General features: G+C 44.0%; 1 protein-coding gene across 7 annotated transcripts in view; it reads left to right on the forward strand.

Annotated features, from left to right (window-relative positions):
* The window catches only part of RCCD1 (RCC1 domain containing 1), a 37,984-nt gene that overhangs the window by 12,499 nt on the left and 3,989 nt on the right, over nucleotides 1-21,496 (forward strand). For 4 of the 7 annotated variants that reach the window (XM_070762286.1, XM_070762282.1, XM_070762288.1 and 1 more), the window contains 12 exons: nucleotides 3,775-3,896; nucleotides 4,185-4,287; nucleotides 6,682-6,761; nucleotides 8,269-8,388; nucleotides 9,841-10,012; nucleotides 10,156-10,305; nucleotides 12,317-12,474; nucleotides 12,658-12,831; nucleotides 16,115-16,294; nucleotides 16,584-16,892; nucleotides 18,515-18,745; nucleotides 20,743-20,825. In XM_070762286.1, the coding sequence (XP_070618387.1) occupies nucleotides 3,775-3,896; nucleotides 4,185-4,287; nucleotides 6,682-6,761; nucleotides 8,269-8,388; nucleotides 9,841-10,012; nucleotides 10,156-10,305; nucleotides 12,317-12,474; nucleotides 12,658-12,831; nucleotides 16,115-16,294; nucleotides 16,584-16,892; nucleotides 18,515-18,745; nucleotides 20,743-20,825 (1,882 nt within the window). The remainder of the gene's footprint in view (nucleotides 1-3,774; nucleotides 3,897-4,184; nucleotides 4,288-6,681; nucleotides 6,762-8,268; nucleotides 8,389-9,840; nucleotides 10,013-10,155; nucleotides 10,306-12,316; nucleotides 12,475-12,657; nucleotides 12,832-16,114; nucleotides 16,295-16,583; nucleotides 16,893-18,514; nucleotides 18,746-20,742; nucleotides 20,826-21,496) is intronic. The other 3 variants (XM_070762283.1, XM_070762285.1, XM_070762289.1) reach the window with 1 other exon arrangement.

Here is a 21,496-nt window from a genome sequence, read left to right on the forward strand (position 1 = left end):
AAGGACTTTATAGGTCATAACCAACACTTTGGATTGTGACCGGAAACTGATCGGCAACCAATGTATTGAATCCCCCTTGTTATAGGACCCTGTCCCATTGATCTCCTTTCTCCTTTTAAAAGCCATTATGTCATTATAAAATACCTCCTCTATAAGGCGAAGGAGGTGTGAGTTTCAATGGTAAACTGCAAGGAGGTGGCTGTATTTATAGCAGAATACATATTCATTTACTGTAATCCTTTTCCGTTTATTTATTTATTTATTTATTTTATTTATTGGATTTGTATGCCGCCCCTCTCCGGAGACTCGGGGCGGCTACCAGCAACAATAAAGCCGTGTACAATAGTAGTCTGATGTTAGAAACAATTAAAAACCCATTAATATAAAAAACCAAACATACATACATACATACCATGCATAGAATTGTAAAGGCCTAGGGGGAAGAGGGTCTCAATTCCCCCATGCCTGACGGCAGAGGTGGGTTTTAAGCAGCTTACGAAAGGCAAGGAGGGTGGGGGCAATTCTAATATCTGGGGGGAGTTGGTTCCAGAGGGCCGGGGCCGCCACAGAGAAGGCTCTTCCCCTGGGCCCCGCCAAGCAACATTGTTTAGTTGACGGGACCCGGAGAAGACCCACTCTGTGGGACCTAACTGGTCGCTGGGATTTGTGCGGCAGAAGGCGGTCCCGGAGATAATCTGGTCCGGTGCCATGAAGGGCTTTATAGGTCATAACCAACACTTTGAATTGTGACCGGAAACTGATCGGCAACCAATGCAGACTGTGGAGTGTTGGTGTTCCTTCCTTCCTTCCTTCCTTCCTTCCTTCCTTCCTTCCTTCCTTCCTTCCTTCCTTCCTTACTTACTTACTTACTTACTTACTTACTTACTTACTTACTTACTTATAATAATAATAAATAATAATTTATTAGATTTGTATGCCGCCCCTCTCCGAGGACTCGGAGCGGCTCACAACAACAATACACAGTGTACAAATCTAATGTTAAAAGAACAATTTAAAAAGCCTTATTATAAAAAACCAATCACACAACCTTAAACAAATCAGAGTAGCTAAGGGGTATATCAGTTTGCCCATGCCTGGCAACATTGGTGGGTTTTCAGGAGCTTTCGAAAGGCAAGGAGGGTAGGAGCAGTCCTAATCTCGAGGGGAGGTGATTCCAGAGGGCCGGGGCCACCACAGAGAAGGCTCTTCCCCTGGGTCCCGCCAGACGACATTGTTTAGTCGACGGGACCTGGAGAAGGCCAACTCTGTGGGACCTAACTGGTCGCTGGGATTCGTGCAGCAGAAGGCGGTCCCTGAGATCATCTGGTCCGGTGCCATGAAGGGCTTTATAAGTCATAACCAACACTTTAGAATTTACTAGACAGCTTGTGTCTCATTGGGTCATTATTTCAGAGATTCTTCCTTACCTAAGCAGAGAAACAGAAAGCCCACAGATGGACAAAAAAGCAGTGGGAGTGGGAATGACTTCTGACTTTATGCTGACTTCCCCATTGAATTTTCTTATGAAAGCTGTAGTGCATTGGAAATCTCCCCCTTTTGCTTTCTTATGAGAAGCTTGCAGAGAAAGTCAGTGGGGAAGCTAACAAGAAGTTGTTTTGAGTCTTTTTTCCCCTCCTATAAGTGGCAAGAGCTGTTGTTTTGATTACCTCTCTTTATGTCTGGTTGACATTATGTCTGTAACTTTACAGCTACAATTGACTGTTTCCAGATGGTTTGAAATAATTTTTGTTGTGATTCCCCCCCCCCCCTCTAATGAGATTGGATTAAGGCAAACAAGAGCCTGAAGTTTTACTATTGAAATTTCTCATTGTATTCCTTTTTGATTAGCTTTTGGTCTAACTTTGGATTTACCTTCCCCGATAGTAAGACACCCCTGATTGTAAGACGTATCGGGGGTTTCAGGGGGGTCGGCTAATATAAGCCGTACCCCGAAAGTAAGACATATGTCTTACTTTCGAGGAAACACAGGGGTATTGCCGGGGGGGGAGCCCGATGACATCGCTTCCAAGCTCCCCGCACGCCCCTCGCCTTCGCCTCGCCGCGGCGCCACCGCCTCTTCCCCGGCTTGGCAAAGCGAAGGACGGCGGCTTGCAGCGAAGGCGCTCGTCCCAGCAACCGAGTCCTGCCGAGGCTCGGCTGCAAGCGGCCAGCGAGGCCGACCAGCTCCGAGGCGAGCGGCCGGAGCTGCGCCCTCCTTCGCCCGCCTCCTTTCCGGCAGGCAGGTGGGGCTGCCCAACTGCGCAGAGCGGCTCCTCCCCTCCAGACACACGCTTCCCCGACACGCGTCTGTGGCTCCACGCGTGCACGCCGCTTGGAGCCCTGAGGTTGAACTTGGAAAAGGGCTCACGAGGCTCCTATCCCGCGGCTGCCCTTCTGGACTCTGGGGAGATGCCTTCAGGAACGCGACCCTTTCAATTTTTTTCCAATGTAAGACATACCCCGAAAGTAAGATGTAGTGGGGCTTTTGGGGGTAAAAAGAAAGTAAGACACTGTCTTACTTTCGGGGAAACACGGTATCATTTTTCTAATTACATTTTTGATTTTTTTTTTCCTTTCATTCGTTTTTCCCTCCGAATAATTTTTCTATTGTTTTAATTTTTGGATTTTTTTCTCTCCTTTTCAGTTGTTTTTAATTGTTTTAATTTTGGGGGGATCATTATATCATATATGGATAACTCTATTTGGGTTGAAGAAGGGGGAGGGAAATGGCATTGAAGAAGATAACATCGTATGCAGCAGTAATATCTGCGGACACCTAGTCCGACTCAGAGTTCTACAGATGGAGGTAGAGTGTTGGCGGAGTTAAAAGAGTTTAAAAATATGATATTAGATCTGCAAGTGGTGCATGAAGGCATGAAAGACATAAAAGGCAGCATTGAAAGTGTCAAAGACAAAGTTGGTAAGATATGAAATAAATAAATATCAGAATATCTCCGGGACCGCCTTCTGCCGCACAAATCCCAGCGACTGGTTAGGTCCCACAGAGTTGGCCTTCTCCAGGTCCCATCGACTAAGCAATGTCGTTTGGTGGGACCCAGGAGAAGAGCCTTCTCTGTGGTGGCCCCGACCCTCAGGAACCAGCTCCCCCCAGATATCAGAGTTGCCCCCACCCTCCTTGCCTTTTGCAAGCTCCTTAAAACCCACCTCTGTCGTCAGGCATGGGGGAATTGAAATTTTCCCTTCCCCCTAGGCTTATAGAATTTATACATGGTATGCTTGTATGTATGAGTGGTTCTTTAAATTGGGGGTTTTTAGATTATTTTTTAATATTAGATTTGTTTTCATTGTCTTTTCATTGTTGTTAGCCGCCCCGAGTCTTCAGAGAGGGGCGGCATACAAATCTAATAAATGAATGAATGAATGAATGAATGAAGGAGCTGATGGCAAAAAATGAACAACATTGACAAAAAGTGGAAAGCAAAGTTAAGGCAACTGAGATGAAGGTGGGAGAGTTGGGGAGCTTTGACAGAAGATAAGATAATCTGATTGAATTAAGTTGAATTGAGTTAGCAGGTTGGGACCAATCTAAGTTTGGGGGGGGGCAGGCAGATGTTACAAAGATCATGAAAATAACCTAAACGTCTTTGCCTTTTCTGACCAGGTGCTCCAGTCTTCTATTGTTAGGTGGTTGTTTTCTTCGTTCATTCCATGTCCACAATATTATTTGAGAGATGATAGCTAAAATTTTGCCATGACTCCATTACGATGGTTTTAGACTCTACTTGATCTAAATATTTTTTTTCCTTTTAACAGGCCAAAAGAAGAGGCGCATTGCACACACACAACTGAATCAAGAATCTAGTCGTTCGCACAGTGTATTTCTAATTAAAATGGCTCAGGCTCCTCTCAATGCAGATGGAGATAATGTTCTGCAGGTAAAATTAAGGTTGGCTAGCAAATTGATGATTTATTTCTATAGTCAGCTTTTTATTTTGCACCAAGACAAATTCCTTGTGTGTCCAATCACACTTGGCCAGTAAAAAATTCTATTCTATTCTATTCAAAAAGTGATAATTGTTTGGCCAGTAGCACAAGTCATGATAAAGTGTTGCTGAGAATCCTGGCTGTGCCACATGCTTTCCTTAAAAAGTCCAGAAATGCTCAGCTTTATGTATGCACATGTAGTTTCTTGATTGAAAACCATAACATCTCTTCTCTTGCAGGAGAAAGAGTTGATAACCTTGAGCCAGTTATCACTGGTTGACCTAGCAGGGAGTGAGAGAACAAACAGAACCAAAGCCGAAGGAAACAGACTCCGTGAAGCTGGTGGGTGCTTTGATAACAGTGAATGGGTCTTTCAGTCAAGGATTTCTGTTTTGGATTCAAATGGACCGTTCCATCAAGCAAGCAGGAGATACTCTTTTAACCTTGCTGTTCAGTTCGAGAAAACTCCCTAATCTTATGTTCCCGGGTCTATTTGACCCGGACTGCAAATTGATCATTTTAGGTACTTATATTTGGTCTTTTTGAAAAGAATTAGCCACCACCCCAAAAATATTGTTTTGATGATCAGCAATGTTAAATTGAGTAAATGAATGCATAAGATATTAAAAATATTTCGGATTTGAAGCTTGCGTAAATATAAAGTGAAAATGTTTGCAAGCAGCCAAGGGCGGGGGGGCTTATTTATGATTGTAAACAACCAATAAGAAACATTTATTTCAGTTCATTTATATTTTTCTTATATTCAGAAATGTTCAAACTACCAATCCCACACCAACTTTAGTAAAATTGAACACACTTTGCAAGCAAAACTATCCATAAATTGACAAATATTTCACAAAAACGGGGTGGGGGGCACACATTCTATCAGCAAAATAAACCAATAAGAATTACTTTTTTCATTTCAATTTTCATATCATTGTGTGCAGAAATGTTCGGACTACTTTCCAAGTGAAAAAAGTATTCAAATTGACCAAACATAAGCACTTCAAATGAAGAGTTTTCGATCCGGGTCAGGGTGACCCGGGAACACAAGAAGTGTGACTTTTTGTTTTTCAGCAAGAAAGAAACCCCCCACCCCCCAAAAAAAATTCTCATAGAGAGAATCCCTGAAATAATGAAAAGTCATGAAATTTCAAGTTTCAGATATGCAGGGAAAATTTTTTACAGGGACTCAAACTTGGCTTCGGGTCACATACGACCCGAACTGAACAGCAAGGTTAAATTGCCCTTCCCAGCAGAAAGAAACAGGGCTGGCTGATATGTAAGGGAAGCCACAAAATGACCACAGAGACCAAGGGCCCACCAGAAATATGGAAGTTTCTTTAAGATTCTTCTTATCCAGAAGGTTTTCTGGCTCTGTTCTCTGTGGGGGGGGTTTTCTGTAATACAAGAGCTAAGATAGCTCTTGTTTCTTATTGTAAGTAATAGATAAATCTTGGGAGGAAAATTAATACGGAATTTAATTTTGAAAAACTATTCAGTGGAAAATATTATTTTAACTTTAATAGCAAAGGATTTGAAACCACCTCAGTCCCTGCTCTTACTAAGCAAAAATAAAATAGCATATTAATATCCATACATTATGGTACCTTCCAGGCCTCTTCAAAGATGGATAGCAAATACTTCAGAAGAGAAGGATTTAGGGGTAGTGATTTCTGACAGTCTCAAAATGGGTGAACAGTGCAGTCAGGCGGTAGGGAAAGCAAGTAGGATGCTTGGCTGCATAGCTAGAGGTATAACAAGCAGGAAGAGGGAGATTGTGATCCCCTTATATAGAGCGCTGGTGAGACCACATTTGGAATACTGTGTTCAGTTCTGGAGACCTCACCTACAAAAAGATATTGACAAAATTGAACGGGTCCAAAGACGGGCTACAAGAATGGTGGAAGGTCTTAAGCATAAAACATATCAGGAAAGACTTAATGAACTCAATCTGTATAGTCTGGAGGACAGAAGGAAAAGGGGGGACATGATCAAAACATTTAAATATATTAAAGGGTTAAATAAGGTCCAGGAGGGAAGTGTTTTTAATAGGAAAGTGAACACAAGAACAAGGGGACACAATCTGAAGTTAGTTGGGGGAAAGATCAAAAGGGACATGAGAAAATATTATTTTACTGAAAGAGTAGTAGATCCTTGGAACAAACTTCCAGCAGACAAATCCACAGGAACTGAATTTAAACATGCCTGGGATAAGCATATATCCATCCTAAGATAAAATACAGAAAATAGTATAAGGGCAGACTAGGTGGACCATGAGGTCTTTTTCTGCCGTCAGACTTCTATGTTTCTATTATATGAATGCATTGGGAAGATTGTTAGGGTTATTTGGGTGGTGTCGTCTCAGAGTTAGAAAAACTTAGCAGTTTTCTGGGAACTCTACGGAAGTGGTTTGGCACATCTTCTAAAATTTGTGGTACATTCTGCTTTAGTCTAGAATCTTGGAATTTCCTCCTAGCCCAGTGTTGAATTTGCCAAGATTGGCCTGGTGTGACCCCTCTTATAATCCTTTCCCTTATTCTTTCCATAATTGTAATTTAGCTAAGGTTTTTGGCCACTGTCCAAAGTTTAGCTGAAATAGTCCTTATATTGGAACTGGAAATTTCTCTTTCCCTATCCTTTGCAAAGAAATTAGGAAATTCTTAGCAAGGCAAACTGTTTCATGAGTAGGCATCATATCAGAAGGTTGTCAGACAAGTGCCATTACTCTTCCAGGTAATATCAATCAATCATTGATGACATTAAGAACCTGTATAGAAGCTTTGCGAGAGAACCAAACTTATGGAACCAATAAGGTATGTAGTTAGTTATCTATCTATCTATCTATCTATCTATCTATCTATCTATCTATCTATCTATCTATCTATCTATCTACTATCTATCTATCTATCTATCTATCTATCTATTTATTTATTGGATTTGTATGCCGCCCCTCTCCGCAGACTCGGGGCGGCTAACAACAGCAATAAAACAGTATACTGTATGTTCTGTCTGGGTTCCCCCAGACCTCAACACCAACTGGAAAAAACAGCCAGACACTCTGGTAAAAGCAAAAGTACTTTATAGCTGGAAAAAATAAACACAGAGGAAAACCTGTTCTTCCCAACAGACAGGCTATAATACTTTACAGCAGAGTCCTGATGTCCAGACAATACAGCAAGCTTCTTGCTGGCACACCCACCCCAAGGTTTCAGTAGTCAAAGGCACAAACCAGGATTCCAAGACGCCAAAGTTCACAGCCAGGTCCCAAGACTCTCAAAGATAAAACTCCACAAGCCAGGAAGGGTGGGTCTGCCTTTTAGCCTTTCCAAAGAGCACCACACCCAAACCCAGCTGTTGCCTCTTTAATGCTGAAAGTACCTAGCCAATTGGTCCCTTCGCTGTGTAGCTCTTCTCTGTCGCAGATCAATTATGGCTTGTGCATTTTCCTCTAAGGAATCCAGGCTGCTTGTTGGGGAGAGCTCCCTCTGGGGGGACTCTGGCTGTCCTCCCTCTTCTTCAGCCTGGGATTCCTCCTCCTCGTCTGCCTGCACCTCCTGTTCCTCATCCTCTCCCTCTGAGCTGGAAACCGACAGAAGATCAGCCGTTCCCTGAGGGGCCTCAGACGGAACCACAACACTGTATAACAAAACTAAATCCAATACTAAAAACAGTTAAAAACCCATTATATAAAAACCAATCATACATACAGACATACCATGCATAAAATTGTAAAGGCCTAGGGGGAAGTGTATCTCAGTTCCCCCATGCCTGGCGGCAGATGTGGATTTTAAGCAGCTTTCGAAAGGCAAGGAGGGTGGGGGCAATTCTAATCTCTGAGGGGAGTTGGTTCCAGAGGGCCGGGGCCGCCACAGAGAAGGCTCTTCCTCTGGGTCCCGCCAAGCGACATTGTTTGGTTGACAGGACCCAGAGAAGACCCACTCTGTGGGACCTAACTGGTCACTGGGATTTGTGCAGCAGAAGGCGGTCCCTAAGGTAATCTGGTCCGGTGCCATGAAGGGCTTTATAGGTCATAACCAACACTTTGAATTGTGACCGGAAACTGATCGGCAACCAATGCAGATTGGGGAGTGTTGGTGTAACATGGGCATATTTGGGAAAGCCCATGATTGCTCTCGCAGCTGCATTCTGCACGATCTAAAGTTTCCGAACACTTCAAAGGTAGCCCCATGTAGAGAGCGTTACAGTAGTCGAGCCTCGAGGTGATGAGGGCATACCTATTTCTATGGAGTTTAATTTTTCCTCCTTTCACTTTCTCAGTTCCTAAACTCTGAGAATGTTTTGTTCTGCTTTATTTTTCAGATGGTCCCTTACCGAGACTCCAAATTGACTCATCTTTTTAAGAATTATTTTGATGGTGAGGGTAAAGTGCGTATGATTGTCTGCGTGAATCCAAAGGCAGAAGACTATGATGAGAGTTTGGTAATTTAAGTTTGTTGTTTAAATTTAGTTGCTTGAATTTATAAAAACTTTACCCAGATGAAACTCGAAAAATTAGAATATCCTGCAAAAGTTCATTTATTTCAGTAATGTAACTTAAAAGGTGAAATGTAATATAAGAGAGAGACTCATTACATGCAAAGCAAGATAGTTTAAGCCATGATTTGTCATAATTGTGATGATTATGAGGTACAGCTCATGAAAACTCCAAATCCAATCAATAAAACAAGGATTACACATAGAACAATCCTGGACCTCTGAAAAGTATAAGCATGCATATGTACTCAATACTTGGTTTGGGCCCATTTTGCAGCAATTACTGCCTCAATGGAAGCTATCAACCTATGGCACTGCTGAGGTGTTATGGAAGACCAGGATGCTTCAATAAGCGGCTTTCAGCTCTTCTGCATTGTTTGGTCTCAAGTCTCTCATCTTTCTCTTGGAAATGCCCTGCAGATTCTCTATTGGGTTCAGGTCAGGCAAGTTTGCTGGGCAATCAAGCACAGTAATCCCACCGTCATTGAACCAGATTTTGGTGCTTTTGGCAGTGTGGGCAGGTGCCAAGTCCTCCTGGATTTCCTATTCGTGTAATATATGAATGTAACCAAGCTCAGAGGGCACCAAGGAATCCACAGTTCAAGCCTGAGCTACAAATACAGTGATACCTTGTCTTACAAACTTAATTGGTTCCGGGATGAGGTTCTTAAGGTGAAAAGTTTGTAAGACGAAACAATGTTTGCCATAGGAATCAATGGAAAAGCGATTAATGCGTGCAAGCCCAAAATTCACCCCTTTTGCCAGCCAAAGCACCTGTTTTTGCTCTGCTGGGATTCCCCTGAGGCTCCCCTCCATAGGAAAACCCACCTCCGGACTTCTGTGTTTTTGCGATACTGCAGGGGAATCCCAGCATCACAAAAATGAGCACTTCGCTGGGAACGGAAGTCCGGAGGTGGGGTTTCCCAGTGAGGGGAGCCTCAGCGAAATTGCAGCATCGCAAAAACATGGAAGTCCTCAAAACCCCACCTCTGGACCTCTGTGTTTCTGCGATGCTGCAATTTCACTTAGGCTCCCCTCGCTGGGAAACCCCGCCTCCGGACTTCCGTTGCCAGCGAAGCGCCTGTTTTTGCGATGCTGGGATTCCCCTGAAGCATGGCAAAAACACAGAAGTCCGGAGGTGGGGTTTCCCATGGAGGGGATCCTCAGGGTAAACCCAGCAGTGCAAAAACGGGTGTTTAGCTGGCAATGGAAGTCCGGAGGTGGGGCATCCCAGCAGCAGCGGTGGGTTTGTAAGTGAAAATAGTTTGTAAGAAGAGGCAAAAAAATCTTAAACCCCGGGTTTGTATCTCGAAAAGTTTGTATGATGAGGCGTTTGTAAGACGAGGTATCACTACTCTCTTCCATTCTTCTAATACCCGTTTTTTTTAATATTGATAGCAAGTCATGAGATTTGCAGAACTCACCCAAGAAGTGGAGGTTGCACTCCCAGCTGACAAACCTCTCTGTGGACTGACGCCTGGGCGCCGATTTAAGAACCAGGCTTTTAGAGAGGAGCTTTCCCGACAGCTGGAAATCCGAGGTGGACCAATTGATGGAGATAAACGCTTAGGTTGGTTAGACCACCTGAAACTAATAACGACAGAAATGTCATATTCTAGCCATTGCCTTATGTAGTTCTTCTGTCTTTACCAACAATGCCGACTGGTCTTTGTGGATTGCCCGTCAATTAAGTGGCCTCTTTTGTTTGTCCAGACAGAGAATTGCTCCTGCAGAGCTTCCCTCCAGTGCCTTCCTGTGAACTTCTGGACGTCAATGACGACCGGACCCTCCCTTGGCTGATTGAAGTGCTGGAGAAGCGGCAACACATTCGGCAGAAGCTGTCAGAAGAGTTTTCTAAAAACGGTGAGTCCTTGGCGTCACCTTGTCTTGTCCTGGCTGTAAGTGAATGGTGAGGTTCCTCGTGGGAGGGAAAGAATGGAGTGATTGCTTACTGAAATCAGCCCAAGTACAGTCTGAAAACTAATCAGAAGAGGTGGCAAGTTTTGCACAAAGAGCTCTGAGACTGTGTGTTTGTCCAAGATCTTGTACCTGGAATTTCCCTGTCGTACCTGTTGTGAATTGGGGGCCTTTGCCTACCTTACGATTGTGCATCAATTATGCCCATTTGTGGATTGGACATTTTGCTCATGACTTCTCATCTGGATACACTCTACATGGAGCTGCCCTTGAAGAGCATTCATATGTGTTCTTTCGGGCTCTCTGGTAGACTCGCCCCAAAAATTCACAGGTACAAATTTCAGACACACACACGTTTGAAAATTCAAAACAATGTTCTTTCTAATGAAAATTCACTTAACCTAAGCCCTCTTTTGGTATAGCAAAGAGCACTTGTCTCCAAACAAACTGGTAATTTGTACAAGTCCCTTATCAGTTCTGTGATACTTAGCTTGCAGCTGTGAGGCAATTCACAGTCCTTCTTCTTTCACAAAGTGAAACACACTTTGCCCTGGTTTAGTTTCAAAGCGGGGGAAAATCAGTACACAAAAGGTCAAAGTCAGTAAAGCAGTCACGAAACACAACGATCAGATAATCCTCCACAATGGCCAAACCCACAAGCTGCTATTTATAGCAGCCTCACTAATTACCACAGCCCCACCCAACCACAGGTGGCCTCATTTTGTTTGATAATAATCTCTCAGTTGTTGTTGCCTATGCATCGCTCTCCGCATGCGTGGCTGTATCATTAACTCTTGTTCCGAATCCAAGGAGGAGCTAGATAATTTATCTCCTTCTGAGCTGTCTGCCACACTCTCCTCCTCCCTGTCACTCATGTCTTCTTGGTCAGAGGAGCCTTCATCAGAAGATTCCACCGGGGGCAAAACAGGCCTGCAGCATATGGATGTCTCCCCCACATCCACAGTCCTTGGGGCTGGGCCAGAGCTAACCACAACACATGTTTCAACTACTGCAGAATGCAGCTGTATAGGTATTGAATGGTGTCAGATATTTGACACATATAACATTATTATGTGAGTTGCATTGGCTACCAAATGTAACTCATGATGCTGGTTGCTACCTTTAAAGCCCTTTAAGGCTTGGGCCAGTGACCGTCTTCTGGTCATTTCTATCCATCAACTCAGTGGCAGGTTGGGCCTGGTTCTGTCAACCAAGGAATGTAGCTGAAAGCCATGTAGATTCCTGTCCCAATATGTTCTTGCTCTTGGGCATGTCCACAACATGTGATAATATGAGCCAGATGTTCCAACATATATGGCTGGGAAAAATGGCAAAACTACATATAGACTTGAAACCAAATATATTTTTGTTGGCGTTCTACCAGAAAAATATAAAAAGACTGCATACTTGATTTTGCATATATTAACAGCAACTAGAATTGTATTTGTACAACAATGGAACAGTGATGATACCCCATCTGAGGAGAATGTAATTAAAATATATTAGATTATGCAGAAATGGATAGATTAACACTTGCTTTTAAGGATAAAGAAGAAACAATATTTTTTGATATGGGACATATTTTATCAATGGTTAGATAATAGAAACAGAAGTTATAAATGAAGAGATATAAATGATATAGTGAAGAGTTGTCAAGATGATGTTAAATGTTAAGTTTGAGGTTATTATATTAGAATGTTATCATATTATTAATATGACAGTGACTAAAGATAAGAAAGATGTATAAATATGTATATCTAAATATAATTGTACCCAGAATCCACACAGTTTAATGAAAATTGCCCGGGTCTCGGGCCCATTCCAAGGTTATAATAACATGGCAATAGTTTTAACCAGTGAAAATATATATTTTATATTTTAATGTTTCTATTATTAATATAATCACTTGTTTAGATAGGTAGCTATAAAAAAAATCAAATATCTTTTTCTGTTCTAGTTCTATGTGTAAAGAACATGTTGCAAGAACTTGATGCCAACATAGTATCCAAGGAGAACTTTGCACAAGTGAAAATAGCTGAAAGAGAAAAAATTATAACAGGACAGAAAAATGAGATTGAGCAACTAGAGAAGAAATCAAAAACTCTGGAATATAAGGTTTCTATTTACTATTTGATGATTAAGTATAGCACTCATTTGTAAATATTTCTGCTCAGAAGTAAAATCTTGGATTGCTGATTGTAGCTACAATCTAATTTACAATTAATTTACAATTCCTTGACTTGAGGCTGACTTGAGAGGTTAGCAAGCTTCTAACCACATTGCAATCTCTCACACCAGAATGACATCTTGGAAAAAACAACAGGAATTTATGAAGAAGAGATGCGCAACCTGCGGCAGGAACTAGAAAACAAAAGTCAAAAGCTGCAGCGTCAAGTTTCTGACAAGCGTCGACTAGAAGCTCGTTTACAGGGCATGGTGACAGAGACGACAATGAAATGGGAAAAGGAATGTGTGAGTATGACAGTTTTACTAAACCAGTTTCCTTTTCACAGTAGAAGACATAGATGGACTAACTTGCTTGATTGCTGGCTAGGCAGCTAAATACTATAAGGCATAGGTCTTCAAACTTGGCAATTTTAAGACTTGTGGACTTCAACTCCCAGAATTCTCCAGCCAGTATAGATGGCTAGAGAATTCTGGGAGTTGAAGTCCACAAGTCTTAAACTTGCCAAGTTTGGGGACCTCTGCTGTAAGGTATGTCTCTATGCATAGTTCCCTCTAAGCTGAGCAATGAGCCCTGGCTCACTTAAAAATCATCACCAACTCAGAGTTTTTCAAACCTGCCCAGAAGCCAATCGCCAACCTTTTGCAAAAGCAGATTGCCTATCTTTTACAAAAGGTTCTCCCACCGGATCTTCCACTAGCACCCTGTAAACAGGCTCAAGCAGCGGGGTGCTGAAAGAGGAGGCGGTGGAGGCGAGGGGCTTACAGCTGCCCCCACCCCCCCCGCGCAGCACAATGGAGAGAGAGAGAAATTCAAAGGAAAGGAGGCAGAGAAAGAGAGGGAAAGAGTGAGAGGGAAGGAGAGAGAGAGGAAGAGAGGAAGAGAAAGAAACAGATAGAAAAAAGAGAGGAAGGAAAAGAGAAAGAAAAAGAATGGGAGTAAGGAAGAGAGAAAGAAAATCAAAATCTAGTTTGAAACTAGCTCAACTATTTAAGTGGCATTTTGATATTGATAGAGTTGCCCTATTATGAGCTCACTGTTATAGACACACAGTACAGTATTTTATTTTGAAATTCTCTGAGGCAAAACAGGGTGGGGTTTTTTATTTTATTTATTTATTTATTTTATTTATTTATTTTATTTATTTATTATTTTTGTGCCGCCCAGTCCCAAAGGGACTGCCGCTCAGACACTATACTTTCCGCCCACCCCCCAAAAAAAAATAGATGGAACACTGTCTCTATGTGCTTAATTTTTTAATTTTTCCCACATTAGAGTGGAGGACATAAACTCTAAATGCAGAGATGTATCATGCTGCTTTGAGCTGTTTGTTAAGGATTTCTGAGAATGCATCTTAAGTTCTGGCATAGGGTGCAAGTTGATCTTCCAGACTGCATTAGAAAACATTGAGGCTTTGAGTGGGTTTCTTTCCTGGTGATGGTTGTCTCTCCCAGAGGAGTACTTTATTGCTACTATTCATACAAAATTTAAGTAAACAGTTGGCAGCAATCATTTATAAAAAAATTTAGAAGCCTAATGGAAACATACAGTAAATATTGTAATTGCAGTAAATGTTCAGAATAATAGAGTTGGAAGGGACCTTGGAGGTCTTGTAATTCAACCTCATGCTCAAGTAGGAGACCCTCTAACAGTGATGGCAAACTACCAACTTTGGTTGAAGAAATGGTTGTCAATCAAAGTATGCATGTCTCCATTTTGCCTACTACTACTTTTTTCTACTTTGGGCAGGATAATATTAAATGCTCTAATCCAGGCCTTTCAATGACTAAGCTTAATGTACTCCAATAGTTTAACAAAACAAAATAAAACTCAGAGTCATCTAAAACAAAACAAGACGGCTGAACATTTGCCTTTCTTGTTATTGTGATTCTGCTGGAAACGGTCATTCAGTGATTGTCAACCTGAATGTATCCCTTAAACCAGGACAGGCAACAAGTTGACAAGTTGAGCCATAGCCTCTGTCTTTTGTCATGGTGGTAAGACCATGATTAGGCATTCCGTAATGTCTGAAGAGGGTCTTATTGTAAGGCAAGTGTAGCCAGCATTACTGAGCCATAGGCTACATTTCCTTGCGATATAAATATGTGGCCATGGCTGGAATTAGTAGATGTCCACTTATGCCGTCATTTTCTGACAACTGGTATGTTTACTTCTTACCGCTTAACTAAAATTGAAAGAAAAATATCTCTCTATTTTTGCCCATTAACATTATTGGCATTACTTCTTTTCTTGCCATTTGGTATAGTGACAGCTGATACGTTTTTCAGAATGTAATACAGTAATACTTCGTCTTACGAACTTAATTGGTTCCAGGACAAGGTTTGTAAGGTGAAAAGTTTGTAAGACGAAACAATGTTTCCCATAGGAATCAATGTAAAAGTGATTAATGCGTGCAAGCCCAAAACTCACCCCTTTTGCCAGCCGAAGCGCCCATTTTTGCGCTGCTGGGATTCCCCTGAGGCTCCCCTCCATGGGAAACCCACCTCCAGACTTCCGTGTTTTTGTGATGCTGCAGGGGAATCCCAGCAGCGCAAAAACAGGTGCTTCGCTGGCAAACCCCACCTCTGGACTTCCGTTGTCAGTGAAGCTCCCGTTTTTGGGCTGCTGGGATTCCCTTGCAGCATCGCAAAAACACAGGGAGCTCATGGGAATCCCAGCAGCGCAAAAACGGGTGCTTCACTGGCAACAGAAGTCCGGAGGCAGGGCATCCCAGTGGCGGCGGCTTGGGTTTGTAAGGTGAAAATAGTTTGGAAGAAGAGGCAAAAAAATGTTAAACCCCGGGTATGTATCTCGAAAAGTTTGTATGACAAGAAGTTTGTAAGACGAGGCATCACTGTATTTCACTTTAGAGACAGTCAAAAACTTGCAATCAAAAACTCGCCAATTAATTAATATTGCATTGGTGAGTATACAGTGATCCCCCGATCATTGCGAGGGTTCCGTTCCAGGACCCCCCGCAACAAGCGGGTTTTCGCGAAGTAGCGCTGCGGAAGTAAAAACACCATCTGCGCATGCGCAGATGGTGTTTTTACTTCCCAGCAGCGAGGAGCCGAAGATTGGGGTTTCCCCGTCGCCCACGCCCACGTTCGCCTTTGACTTCGGGACTCAGTTGGTAAACCGCGCGGCTGTTTTAAAACGTCGCCGCCGGCATGTCCCGAAGCCAAACGAACCCGGGGGGCCGGGCGAGCAGCGAGCGAAGGGCGGGTGGCCGGGCGAAGGGCGGGGCGAGCGGTGAAGGGCGGGCGAACGGCGGGCGAGCCGGGCGAACGGCGGGCGAGCCGGGCGAACGGCGGGCGAGCCGGGCGAACGGCGGGCGAAGGGTGGGCGAGCGGCGAACGGGGGAAGACCCAGGGAAGCCGCCCAGCAGCTGATCTGCCCGGCGCCATCTACGCATGCGTGCCCATAGAAAAAAAGGGTGCGCATGCGCAGATGGTGTTTTTACTTCCGGGTTCAAAAATCGCCATATAGCCGTTTCGCAATCATCGGGAGCACAATACCCGGGGGATCACTGTACTGTGCATAATGGTAGCGTTTCTTCTTGCCATGCAGGAGCGGCGTGTGGCAGCCAAGCAACTGGAGATGCAGAATAAACTTTGGGTGAAAGATGAGAAACTAAAGCAGCTCAAAGCCATTGTCACAGAGCCTAAGAGCAACAAACCGGAGAGGCCTTCTCGGGAGAAGGATCGGGAGAAAGCTCTACAGAGATCAGTGTCTCCTCCCCCAGTGCCTGTAAGCTGCTTTTGAGGGTGAACGTGCGCCTGTCTTGGCACACCTCAGCCACTGTGGCAAGTGGATCTGAGAAGTCACACTCCTGTGGGTGGGTGGGAGAGGATAGTTCTGCCAGGATAATTCTCTATGAGCCACCTCCTTGATTTAGCTTTGTCTCTGTCTATGTCTCTGCATGTTTTCTCTCTAACTCTGCTTGGTATAGAACAGGAGACGGGGTGGAATTCTATGAAGGTTTTGTGAGTAGTGTGCTTTTCTTTCTTCCTTATTCACTAACTGCACCTTTCTTCAGGTTTCCAGTCACTGTATCCCTCACCTGCCTAACAACCATGACCCTCCTGCCAGAAGCCAGCCACAGCCGCATAGGCGTTCAAATTCTTGTAGCAGCATCTCCGTGGTTTCCTGCATCTCGGAGTGGGAGCAAAGAACACCTACTCGGCAGAAGGGTGACAGTGGCCTCCCTAGAGGCAGGAGTAGACTGCAGGAGCAAGAACAAGCCAGGCCTTGGGTTACGTCAGAGAGGAGGCGGGGCATGTGCCTGACGGGACCTTTAGCAGCTTCCAGAGGGCCCCTAGAGCTAGAAGAGGACTTGTGCTGCAGGGTCAGTGTTATGTTGCAGCTGTGGTTGCCCCTGACCGCGTGGCTGGTAATGGTGACTGAGCAACTATGGGAGTTGCATACACAGAGAACAACTGCTATCATTGGCAGAGCTGTAGATGGACACTTCCTTTTGAAAGAGTGGCTAATCTGAAGTAGCCTCTTGCTGCCCAGGCCGTCTTTCTACTGGGGGTCAAAGTTCTCCATCAAGCCTGAATGATTGTCCTGTGATGTGCTGTCCCCTCTTCTTGCCATTTGCACATTATCCTGATGTCTTTACATTAATTGACAATGTGTGTGCTTACGTACCTGTTTATAACAAACCTTTAATTTTGGGTTAAATTTCTACATAGTTTGAATTAAACTACGTAGAAATTAGCTTTTCAAATAAACCTCAAATTTTAAAAAAACAACCCCATAGTTTGGGACTTTAAAGAAATTCTGATATCTTGCAGTGATTCCCTTAATAGTAAAGGCTGCAGGTCTTTAGTAAAAGTAGTAAAGGATGCTTAGGCTTAAAGGGGGTTTGTTTCTTTGTTTGTTTATTTGATTTGATTTGTATGCCGCCCCTCTCTGTAGACTCGGGGCGGCTCACAACATACAATAAAACAATTCACGACAAATCTAATAAATTTAAATTTTTTTAAAACCCCATTATTAAACCAGACATACACACAGACATACTATACATAAATTGTATAGGCCCGGGGGAGGGGGGGAATGCCTCAATTCCCCCATGCCTGGCGGCAGAGGTGAGTTTTAAGGAGTTTACGGAAGGCAAGGAGGGTGGGGGCAGTTCTAATCTCCGGGGGGCGCTGGTTCCAGAGAGTCGGGGCCGCCACAGAGAAGGCTCTTCCCCTGGGACCCGCCAGACGACATTGTTTAGTCGACGGGACCCGGAGAAGGCCAACTCTGGGACCTAATCGGTCGCTGGGATTCATGCGGCAGAAGGCGGTCCCGGAGATATTCTGGTCCGATGCCATGAAGGGCTTTATAGGTCATAACCAACACTTTGAATTGTGACCGGAAGTTGATCGGCAACCAATGCAGACTGCGGAGTGTTGGTGTAACATGGGCATACTTAGGGAAGCCCATGACTGCTCTCGCAGGTGCATTTTGCACGATCTGAAGTTTCCGAACACTTTATTACTTTGCGTCTTGGGAATGCCTTATATTCCCTGCTTTTTTTCTCTGTTCATAATCATCATATGTAGAAAGTGCACTATTTTGTATTTTATGTATGTGTATGTACATAAAATGATCTTTGAATAATTTCTGGGCCACCCCCTGCTATTCTGCATTTCTGGGAGAGGCAGAGTGCATAAAAGCAGAACCTTTGGCGTCTGGCCTCAAAATGTGGCATTCGTTGCTCTCTTGGTGCTTCCGGTTTCTCTTCTTTTTGCCTGCTGAAGTAGGTTCTTAAAACTACTGACCACATTTATTGGTAGAGGGCTTTGGCTATTCTGCAGTTATCAATACGTGCTTGTTTTTCCTCTTCCTATAATACAAATAATCAATAGCAAATGTGGATTAGGGTTAACTTGCTCAACTAACCCTGGGAGATGCACTTCTTTGGGATAAGCTTAGGAAACCTGCCTACTAACTTTATACCACTCCTTCTCCCAGAATGCTCCTCCTGTTCGCCTTCGTCACAGGCGGTCCCGCTCAGCAGGAGAGAAGTGGGTGGATCATAAGCCTCCTTCCAACATCCAGACTGAAACAGTCATGCAGCCACAGGTCCCCCGGGCCATCACAGTCGCCTCTGCAAATGAGAAGGCCCTGGCAAAGTGTGACAAATACATGCTGACCCACCAGGAGCTGGCCTCGGATGGGGAGATTGAGACAAAACTGATCAAGGTAAACTATTGGGCTGGCCCAGAGACGTTTGTTAAGAGTGCTGCCTTGAGAGCAATCTTTTGTGTTGTGCAACACATTTCTCTGGAGGTTCTCCAAGAAAACAAGTGTGTTGACCACAGAGTACACGTTTCCTTTTTTAAAATTTCTTCATTCTCCACATTGCAACCAGGGATGCTGTTGGGTGAAAGTGTTAAACTGGAGCAAGGTTGCCTATTAGTTTGTTGCTCAGGGCGGTAGTGGTAGAAGCTCGGTGGAGGTTTTGACTGACTGTGGGTTTTATTCCTGTAAAATGGGTGTAATTTAACGGGTTTGTACTTATGGAAGATCAGGAAAAAAGCCTTTACTTCTAGCTTTACTTATACAGTGGAACCCCGACATAAGAGCTGCTCTACTTAAGAGCAACTCGAGATAAGAGCTGGGAGGGGAGAGATATTTTTGTTCTACTTACAAGCCCAAATTCGAGATACAAGCGCCAAGGAGCTGTCTCCTGAAGCCAAACGCTAACTTCCGCGTTCAGCTTCAGGAGACAGCTGCGAAGCGGCGCGTGTGTTTTAAAAGGTTGCAGCCGGCCTGGGGGGCTCGGGGGGGTGCTTGCAGCTTTCTTTCTTGCTCTTTTTCTTTCTCTCTTTTACCTTCCCTTCCTCTATTTCTTCTTTTCTTTCTCCTTCCCACCTTCTTCCCTCCCTCCCTCCCTTCACTCATTCCTCTCTTACTCTCCCCTTTCATAAGTTTCCTTGCTTCCTTCCTCTGTTCCTGTCCCTTCCCTCTTTCCTTCCTTCCTTCCCACCCTCCGTCCATTCATTCACCCATTCCTCTCTTGATCGCTTAAAGCCGGTCCCTGGTGCAAAAAGGGTTGGGGACCTTTGTCCTACAGGATTGGGTGGCAGAGAAGTTGAACATATGTAAATTTAAAAGTTTAAGAAAGTTTACAAGTTAAGTGAAAGAAACTTCATTATTCATTTATATGTACATGTACATTTCTTCATTAAAAACATGTCTTTCTGCATAATTTAGACTAACTTTGTGAGTTTTTTGAGGGCTGGAACCAATTAAAATTATTTACATTAATTCCTATGGGGAAAAGTCGTTCGAGATAAGAGCTGCTCGACTTAAGAGCCCAGGTCCGGAACGAATTAAACTCGTATCTCGAGGTACCACTGTACAGTGATACCTCGTCTTACAAACGCCTCGTGATACAAACTTTTCGAGATACAAACCCGGGGTTTAAGATTTTTTTGCCTCTTCTTACAAACTATTTTCACCTTACAAACCCACCGCCGCCACGTGGATGCCCCGCCTCCGGACTTCCGTTGCCAGTGAAGCACCCGTTTATGCGCTGCTGGGATTCCCCTGAGGCTCCCCTCCATGGGAAACCCCACCTCTGGACTTGATGCTGCAGGGGAATCCCAGCAATGCAAAAATGGGCGCTTCGCTGGCAACGGAAGTCAGGAGGTGGGGTTTCCCAACGAGGGGAGCCTCAGTGAAATCACAGCATCGCAAAAACACAGAAGTCTGGAGGTGGGGTTTCGAGGACTTCGGTGTTTTTGCGATGCTGCGATTTCACTGAGGCTCCCCTCGCTGGGAAACCCCACCTCTGGACTTCCGTTGCCAGCGAAGCGCCCGTTTTTGCGCTACTGGGATTCCCTTGCTGGGATTCCCCTGCAGCATCACGAAAACACGGAAGTCCGGAGGTGGGGTTTCCCATGAAGGGGAGCCTCAGGGGAATCCCAGCAGCGCAAAAACAGGTGCTTCGGCTGGCAAAAGGGGTGAATTTTGGGCTTGCACACATTAATCGCTTTTCCATTGATTCCTATGGGAAATATTGTTTCGTCTTACAAAGTTTTCACCTTAACAACCTCGTCCAGGAACCAATTAAGTTTGTAAGATAAGGTATCATTGTATATGTATAAGAATGTAATGAAAATGGGTTGTTACATTGCCAATTGTGCCAATAAATTTTTTTCTGTTCAGAGATTTTCTTATTTTGTTTTCAAAAGGGTGATGTTTTCAAGACCAGAGGAGGGGGACAGGCTGTTCAGTTCACCGAAATAGAGACCTTGAAGCAGGAGTCCCCAACAGGGTGAGTCACATTAAATCCAGACGGTTTTGCCCTTTCACATCTCAGTTTGGTGGGAGTGGAAACTGAAGCGATTCCTGTTGTGTTAGTGGAGATGCTGACCAGGCCTTAATCTTTTGTGCATGACTGAATAATCTGGGTTCAGAGAAGGCCAGGAACTCCAGTGGGTATATTCTGCTCCTGGGTAAAATTGTAAAAAAAACAGATGGAATTACAAATTGGAAATATCCCCAAGTTCATATTTATTTATTTATTGGATTTGTATGCCGCCCCTCTCCGCAGACTCAGGGCGGCTAACAACAATGATAAAAAACAACATGTAACAATCCAATTTAATAAAACAACTAAAAACCCTTATTATAAAAAACCAAACATACACCCAAACATACCATGCATAACTTGTAATGGCCTAGGGGAAGGAATATCCTAACTCCCCCATGCCTGGTGACAAAGGTGGGTCTTGAGTAATTTGCAAAAGACAAGGAGGGTGGGGACCGTTCTAATCTCTGGGGGGAGTTGATTCCAGAGGGCCGGGGCCGCCACAGAGAAGGCTCTTCCCCTGGGGCTCGCAAAACAACATTGTTTGGTTGACGGGATCCGGAGAAGGCCAACTCTGTGGGACAGACTTGATTGATGCCGGTCTTTCCTCTCCCCCTAGTCTGTGCCTGGGTACT

The sequence above is a fragment of the Erythrolamprus reginae genome, chromosome 10, assembly GCF_031021105.1.
Source record: "Erythrolamprus reginae isolate rEryReg1 chromosome 10, rEryReg1.hap1, whole genome shotgun sequence".
Classification (NCBI taxonomy): domain Eukaryota; kingdom Metazoa; phylum Chordata; class Lepidosauria; order Squamata; family Dipsadidae; genus Erythrolamprus; species Erythrolamprus reginae.